The 9,116-nt window shown below is 33.7% G+C and overlaps 1 protein-coding gene across 1 annotated transcript; it reads right to left on the bottom strand.

Annotated features, from left to right (window-relative positions):
* Positions 1 to 5,534: 5,534 nt before the first annotated feature.
* LOC149141656 (uncharacterized) lies at positions 5,535 to 5,924 on the bottom strand. Its single transcript, XM_089451295.1, has one exon. The coding sequence runs from the start codon at positions 5,922 to 5,924 to the stop codon at positions 5,535 to 5,537; it is 390 nt and encodes a 129-aa protein (XP_089307421.1).
* Between the last annotated feature and the right edge of the window lie 3,192 nt (positions 5,925 to 9,116).

The raw sequence follows: 9,116 nt of genomic DNA, 5'->3' as shown, positions 1-9,116 counted from the left end.
TGCACAACCATACATGCCTTGACATAACTTTGTTTTTCTATCAATTTGAGGTTCTAAATTTTAAAGGGAAAGATCAAAAATAATGATTATAATTATTAGTTTAACTCTAGAAGTTGCACATAATTTCCCTTATCTAACACTATATTTTTACAGTGCTTCTAAAATTACGATATGGATTAGTTACAAATGTCTCTTTTTCTTTCCTTTCTTACAATATAGTTTTTGTTTTGTTCGACTATTATTCTTTCATTTCGTGAATGTGTTACATATAGTAATTTTCTATAAGAACTCATGTTGGTTTATTTCTTGCAATGCTAAAATTTCTAATCTCTTTCTCTCTCGTAATCCTAGGCATGTATATAAAGTGAAATTTCTTTTTTTCTTTTACCTCTTGGGTAACTTTACTAATCATAGCAACTTGATTTTGGGACTGCACTAAGCGACTAGATTCTTTTTTGGCACTTGGATTCTTTCTTGGCTGCTTGATGCTAACCCCAAACCAATTATAGGATTGGTATCCTAGTGAGACAGAATTTTGGGCCCCAAAGTCTTAAACATACTACATGGGTTTATAAAAAGGACTTATGATGGTTATCTATTTTCGTTTATTTTCTTTTTCTAATAACCAATACACAAAAATTCATATGAAGACAAAATTACCTACCTTTGGATATCACTAATTCCTTGACATTTAGACATTAATCTGATTACATTATCCCAAACTAACCTTTAAAATCAAATAATACTAATACAACTAAGCATGAAGAAAGAAAATATAAATCCCATAATTAGATGTATGCAAACTTTCAAAGGTCGTCATCCTCGTGAGTAGAAAGCTCTGATATTTGGGAATCACGAAAGAATGACTGCAAGCAAGTATTCCCTTGTAGTTTGTTGTTCTAAACCTTTTGTTAAAATTCACCACATTTGAATCTTCTAAACAATGCAGGATGCTCCTCGTTAATCGATGTTAGTGCAGGAGCGATGACCGCATCAGGAGAAGGAAATTAAAATGTGGGGATTGAAATGTGTTCTTTTGAGGAGCTCACCACAACACAAAGAAATTCTAGCACAAACAAAAAAAATTAACATCGTTATTTTTGGACAATTGTCCCTGAAAAGACCCAATGCAGGAAAATGATGCAATAGATGACGATTTTATTATTATTCTTCAACAATGAATCTGAGTACAAAAATTTGGATGTCAAACTAGCAATCCAATCCGAGATAATCACTAGCAAAATTATTATGATGATTTTTCCTCGCCCCACAGCTAATTTCAGCTCCAGAAACTGGCCCCTCAACAATTCACACTTTCTTCCATGTCAGCTTCTGCGCAGATATTCACAGAACTTGCTGCTGCTACCTTTGAAAACTTCTAAAATCTACAGTTCTGCTTCTTTCTGGCTCTAGAACTAATTCACTGGTCCCCCCGATCAAAATTTTGGCCACTAGCTACTAAATAAACTGCTCCTCCAGCTAGATCAAACTACTCTGTTGTTGTTGCCTGTGCGATCCTTACGCATTTCCACTAGGCAAACTCGCACTACCTCAATCAGACTCTTCCGACATTGGAAACCTCCACTGAAATACTATCTCACTCCTCTGCCACCTGTTACTTGATCTCTGGCTCAAATCCTCTTGTTGAATCACTCTGCTACTAGAAAATCAATCTACCTAGATCACTGAGTGTTTTCTCTAGTGTATCCTCCATCTACCCATTGACCTCCTCTTATAATCTCCAGTTGGGATTCCAACAACCAAGATTAAAACATAATTGATGGCTGAGATCATTTCTAGATTGATTTGTGTGAGTTTCTAGATGATTCTCACCTTTCTCAATTAATACTAATTAATTAACCACTTTTCCTAAGTTTAGACTTAGGAAATATTTAAAAGTACGCTAATAATCTAATTGAGACACTTCTAGGTGGAATTTCTAGAAATGATTTATGGGTTATGGATAACGCCTATGTTTTAACCACCCCACAAAGTTTCAAGACTAGAAAACCTTTGATGCTACAAAAAATTACACCTTCCAGTTGCTCTCCAGGAGAAATGTAGTTTGCATTCACACAAGCAGTCATATTATGAAAGGATATTCCAAATAAAGTATTGAGCTCTCAGTGCTCAAACTATCACTAGTGCAAGGATTGCCCCTATGGTAGGTTCAAGGTAAATAGGCATTAGGGAGTATCAAATGTTGCTTTTCCAGAATTTTGGTGGGATGGGTGGTGATGTTGGATTGTTCGATCCCATTATTATGTAATCGATGTTACAAAATATCGTTTTTATTCAAATGATGCAAATACTACTTTCAAATTTTCAATACATGAATAGTTTTTGTCAAATGCTAGAGAAAAATTCTCAATTGAGAGAAATTTGAGAAAAAATCTGATGTAGTAGGAGAAAAAGAGGGGCAATACTATGCATAATACAAACAACAAATGTTGTAGAGATATGAATTGTAGGATAGCCAAAGGAAAACATTTATACATTAAATTCTCAAGGACAATAAAACAAAATGACAGAGCTCATAACTAATAGGGGCTATTTTTGAATGTCGTTTTAGCATTGTACCAGTAGGGGCATAGAAAATCGGTAGAGATGGGAGACAGAGAATGGCTCAAAAAGCGTTGAGGGAAGGCCAGACCCGACGAGATGAAAAAATGGCCACAACTTTTGGATCTCACACAATTAGGTAGGCTAGGAAGGACCCTACTTTGATACTGTGTTAAACACACACCAAAGTAATATGAAAAATTGAATAATTCACGTGTTTTCATTTTATTAACAAGATATACATATAAATGCAATTTTCATTGACCCTTGGTTTTCATCTTCCAAGAGGTCTCTTGGAATTATATGACAATTGGCCTTCACTTGAGGCTTTTCACTTTCCATTCAAGTGAATGAGTGAAATGCACATAACTCCAAGGATTATGTTTCCAACACAAAAAATACAAGGGACAACTATAACTAGAGGAGAGAGTAGTGAATGATGTTCTTGAGGAGACGGTGCTGAAGAACCTCCCCCTCATGTTGATTTGGAAAACTCTCATGTTGTTACTTCATAAAAAAGAAATAAAATGTCTAATAAGAAGGGATCCCAACAATGAGAGGGGCCCACTAATATGGAGGGGTTGCACTACAGTTGTTAACTATGAAGTACTATGTTTGGCAGAATGTTAGAAGATGGCCAAGAAGTTGGCTACCGATGAACCAAATATTATTTCATAATTGATTTTTATATTATTTCTTATCCATCTTGATGCTTTTAAAGTGGAAAAGGTGTAGGAATTAGCTCATAAGACCTAAGTTATCAGCAAGAACTAGTTTGATAAATTGAGGTCTAAAGTCTTCCAGGACTAGTTTGAGGCGTCAAATGGCATTTTTTGGGGAATTTTTTTTTAATGTAAGTGCAACACCATTTTGTTCTATTATGCACACAAATATGTTTCCAAAAAAGAAAGAACCACCTCAATCGAAGCGTGTATGCAAAAGTTATACCTTTCAAAAGTTGACCTTCTTGTTTTGACAACCATAATTTGAGAAGATGCCATTTTATCCACCATTATTCATCGAAAAGGGGGTAGGAACATGATCATGATGAATAAGACTTTATAAGAGTCCATATTGTAGCTCTAGTTAAGAGTTGAAGGAGTCAAACTTAATCACTAGTAAGTTGTCATGTTATGTTATAACTGGGCCACTAGGAGGAAAATGAAATTCATTCTATTGGAATGCATTTGGTTCCATAAATTAACAGAGTAGACATGAGTGGATAGGGAGAGAGAAAATAGATAGCATTTGTGTACTATAGCACCGGACGGGCCATAGGCCTCAATTATTCGTACTTGCATCTATTTTCCATATAGGAAAAGAGAGTAGACCAACCTCACCTTCCAACTGGGTTTTCTCCCAAAATGGTTTTCCAGGTTAATATATTGTGTTAACTTATGATTTATGAGTTGTATTATTTTGTTTTCTATTCTTTGAATAATTATAATTTTCGTGCATGCACAATGAACGATAATTAATAGATATATAAATATGAGAAATAAACCCTTGCATTATAAATTTCATATTTTCTAATATATTTTGGTATATTTATTGTGACAAATTGTCGAGTGGAATATCCACGATAGTTTACAAATCATATTGACATCTAAGCAAGTTTGCTTGGGTATATTGTAGGAAGTTGTAGGGGATGAATATTGACTAATCCAAAAGACATAAAGTCCCAGCCATGGTCGACGAATATGTCAATAACCCTCACAAGCCTATAGAGAAGAGGTTTGTGTGACTAGAAGCACAACTCAGAAATATAAATTGTAATGTGAGTCTCCTCATGGAGGCCCTTCCAATAAGCTTAGGTTATTCAAAGAAGATGGAAATTCTAACACAGAGGTCAAATCAGAAGGAAAATCAAAAGATTGGAAAAAACTAAAGAAAGAATCAAATATTTAGTACTTATGATGTCCTTATCCACAATAACCAAAAATAAAAAAAATATAACTAAACTCGTGTAAATAATATATTTTAGCTATAAACTTATTATTTTTTGCTAATATTATATGCTATAATATTACTTACCATAATATTATTATATTTCATATTACTAAATTATGCTAATATTATATGCTATAATATTACTTACCATAATATTATTATATTTCACATAACTAAATTATGCTACTTATTTTGGGTTTAAGATACTTTTTATAATAATTATAAAATAATTTATATAAAATAATACCAAAGGAGAAAATTAGTTTAAATAACAACATGATCATCCTATAAATGTAACTTAGTGTGCATATTAATGTATCATTGTCATTTGGTACAATAGAGCTTTCCTCGTTTATATGCATCAATTCCTCTTTACCTTTTATCCTAAGTATCGTAGAAGATGTGTTTTATGCATCTCAAGGGGTGTTGAGTGAGTGTTTGTATAAATGTTCAATGTTTAATGAACCCTTAATCGGTCAAACATGACCTTTAAGTTAGACGGTTACCCTATAATACTTTCAAGAACGCGTTGCAACTCAAAAGTCGCAATTCATAGATCAACTACACATAACGATTCAGTTACGGAACAGTCGCAATAAGGGTTCATTTTCTACCACGACGGTTTACATTCCCATGCCATTTCTTATTTTTGTTGTTGTGGTTGATAAACAGATATGGAAGGCAAGCATTTGGCCTGATTGTGTATGTGATTACAACACGGAAATCCAAAGAGTATGTCAAAGGGAAATAGATTGTTGCCCATAAATGATAATCACTTAGCATATTATAAGATGGAAACCCAACGCATTTTCTTATATTATTACAATTTAACAACAATTCGCTGACCACACAAATCAGATATGCAATCTGTAAAGCAATACATTTACATTTAAATAAGTAGTGGCAACTTATTTCCTAGGTAAGCAACACCATTTAAAAAAAAAACAGTGCCATTACCAACGAACCTAATGTTCTAACATAAGACTTTCACACACGACCGCATTAATGTCCTATCATATTTCCTAGAGGCCCACCGCGTGGACAAAGCTGGCCGAAGCTGCCACAACCACGGCTGCAAAGATGGAAGGGATCAAGAAATCCACGTTTGAATTCCCGACCATATGAGCAGGCAGGCATATGACATCTCCCGGCTTGTCCAACGGCAACCTCAAATACTTCCCTTGAAGGTCAGCGCACGCCAGGGAGAATTCTGTAAACGGTGACAAACCGGAAGTGAATGCCAACTCAGGGCTGACCGACGCAACTATCACTGCTGCTGCCAGAAAGGTTGTCCAGAAAATGGTGTATATAAAAAGTGGTTCGAAAATCAAGCTTTTGCATCGCCCCACGCATGCTTTCAATCCTCTGGAAACCTTCCATAAAACTACTGAAGTGTTTGACGGTAAAGCCATAAGCTGAAGTCTGCACACCTAATGGACAGCCCGCTTCTTGATAAAATTAACATCCTGCAAAAACGGTGAATCAAAATTCTTTACCGCTTCAAAAGATAAAAAAATACAAGGAAATTTACAATCTGTAAATCAGTCTATGCAACATAAAGAAATGAGAAAATTATCCCGCATATGTCTTTCCTAAATGAATAATCTACTCCTGTAAATTTCAAAAGAAAACTATCCCTCTTTCAGCTAAAATTTCCTCAGTAAACATATTATTGTCCTACTTCATACAATGATAGTGGTAAGCATCTTGCAAATCTCAATCCCTGCTCTGCTCACATTATCAGCATGTCTTTCTACCAACAGTTTAAAACTTTAAAGGCCCGACCACACGAAATACTACCAAAAATATCTTTATGGACTTTTGAAACATTAAAGCGACTTGTCATCATTCGAATCGTCCGCTGTTGGTTCCAAATTCTTTGTCAGGATAAATCTAACGTTGTTACGTGATAGAAAATAAAATAAAATCAAGATTAAAAATAAGCCGCGAGAATTTTGATTCTAATTTCAATCTATTGCAAATTCGACAAGACCAGGATTTCATTGGTCCTATTTCGATTCCCTAAACAAACTTCGCGTTTCAGCTTGATCTCAGTAGATTTTCAAAAATCCAGGATTTGAGTATCCCTATGGCAAATCCGCCGATGAACAGAATTTAATTTAATTTTGTTCGAATTTTTGTATATAGATCCGGATCACTGGTAGAAGTTGTCTGAATTTTTTTTGAAATTCACGGTTTCTTGCCGCAAATTCTTTAAGAAACTTCAAACAAACCGACTTCTAAGCTCTCTAACCCGCAATACCTTGAAAGTTCTGATTCCCTCCCGGGCATCTCAAAATCAAAAGAATTCAAAGCAGTTTGGATGCCAGAAGTAGAGGAGGACGCTTTTCCAAAGCAGACAGGGCACGGAGATCAAAACCTGATGGATTTTCAATGACCAGGAAAATTAATGGATTTTCAATGTCTAGCAAAATTAATAAAATTGAAGGAAGAAATTTACCGGTGAAATCAATTAGTAGAACTGTAAGAACGCCGTTGAAACTGGATCTAATGCCGAATCGATTCAAACCGAAAACTTCCTCTGTACAGAGTGCTGGGAGCCTTCCAATAAATTATGCCGCAAAGACTCGCCTCCTGAATACACGGCCTTATGTGACCTCGCTTTTACGTTTGCAAGGCTGGCGATTAGACGAAAACGCTACTGTACACAGAAGCAGTGCCTAAGAGCCCCCGTTAGATTTATCTCCTTCTTGTCCCCAGACTCCCCCATTATTGGGAAGAATTCAAATAAAATTTCCCGATTTGTGGAGTGGTTATGTTTCTTCTTGCTTAGTATTTCATCCATCTAGTTCCTAATTTACTAGGTGTAGAAAGTATAAATCTTCGCCAAGTAAAATTTTACTCAAATTATTAATTTAAAATTATTTAATAATATAATATTAATATTAATATTATATTTAGTAATAATAATAATAATAATTTGAAATTATTTAATAATATAATATTAATATTAATATTAGATTTAATGATATCTTTTAATATGATAGTAAAATTAGATGAGATTTAACATTTTCAAATATTATAAATTAATGTAAAAATATTTGTTCAAATATTATAATTTAATGTAAAAATATTTGTTTTTAAATATTTTAATATATCTATAAAATATTGTTTTATTTTAAAAATTTATTTTATAAATATTTAATTAAAAAAATATTAAAAAATTTCTCAAATAATCTTCTTGATACAATAAAAAAAACCTAGATCTCTCCATTAAAAAAAACGTACTTCTTAATTAAAAATATGCATAAATATACACCTTTCTAAAATATGCATAACTATACACTTAGCAGAAAGTAATTTTATTTCCTGGGTAAAATATTTTACTTAATGTTCTTTTACTTAAATGATGTCATATAAAGAATGTCGTGATTGGTACAACACTCGGATATATTCTGTGTAAAAGATTTTGGAAGTGTAACTAAGAACTACGGAAATTTAAGAGGTCGCCGTACAATGTCACACCACCCCTAATTTTTTCGTACAATGTCACACCACCCCTAATTTTTTATTCTTTAAATGTAGCTCATTTAGCACAAATTGCATAAAGGAAAGCAAATAGGGGCGAGATTCTTAATGTTATCCAGGGACCAATATAGTATTGGTCCCACCAAACTATCATAAATTGAGACTTTTGAAACTAATATTTAAACAAAAATAAATAACATAAAGTATAAATAAGTATTAATTTATGTTCAAAATTTTGCCCATACATTCACTGGGTTCACAACTATCCATAAATAGTATTTTACTACTTAAGACTGCAAACCATATTGACCCAATTAGAAAATAGCTAAAACCATAAAGGCTTTCAACATGGTCTATTCCAGAAGTACAAAGCAGCAGTCACTTCAACCCCCACTCATCAGAACTGCAGCTTTGCATCCCAAATAAATATGCCTACCTGCACATAACAAAAGGAAATGTATGTCAGTCATAACTGTTGTGTTATTCAACAACCAAACACCTGATGTTCAATAAATGACACGCAACCCAATAACATTTAAACCCACTTTGTTCAATAAATGACACCCAGACCCAATAACTGCAATACATGACACCCAACTCACTCTATTTCTCATTAAAACAGATCAAAGCACATGGATCAACAAATAACCAATTCCCAACCATTAGATCACATCAAATTAAATCTAGACCACACATTCAAAATGAAGCCATTGCAATCCATGTGCATCCATGTCCACCAATTAAATTCAAGTGCCCAAAACTATAAAAGAAGTCCACTCACTATTGAAGTTGCATCTTATGCTTTCAAACTATTCAGCAAACTTGAAGACAACATCACAAAACATTTTCCAATATATCCAGGTTAGTTATATGAATTACAACTCATTCTTCTTACAGTTCTGTTTTCATTATTTTCATTTATCATATTTCTTACATGATCTCTCTAGCCATAACTACTAGAAGGATACCTGGATGGTTTCACAAACAGCCATTGAAAGTCGTTGTTCTTACAATTCTGTTTTCATTGTTTTCATTTATCAGAGTTCTTACATAATCTGTTTGGCCATAACTGCTAAAAGGATACATGGATGGTTTCACAAACAACCATTGAAAGT

This window comes from Pinus tabuliformis, chromosome X, assembly GCF_031772625.1.
Source record: "Pinus tabuliformis cultivar Carrire ecotype Pingquan chromosome X, CPIR1, whole genome shotgun sequence".
Classification (NCBI taxonomy): Eukaryota; Viridiplantae; Streptophyta; class Pinopsida; order Pinales; family Pinaceae; genus Pinus; species Pinus tabuliformis.
Note: the sequence above shows the minus strand (reverse complement) of the source record. Positions and strands in the feature narration are given on the sequence as shown.

Coding starts and splice junctions, on each gene's coding strand:
- LOC149141656 (XM_089451295.1), bottom strand. CDS start 5,924: ATGGCTTTACCGTCAAACACTTCAGTAGTTTTATGGAAGGTTTCCAGA.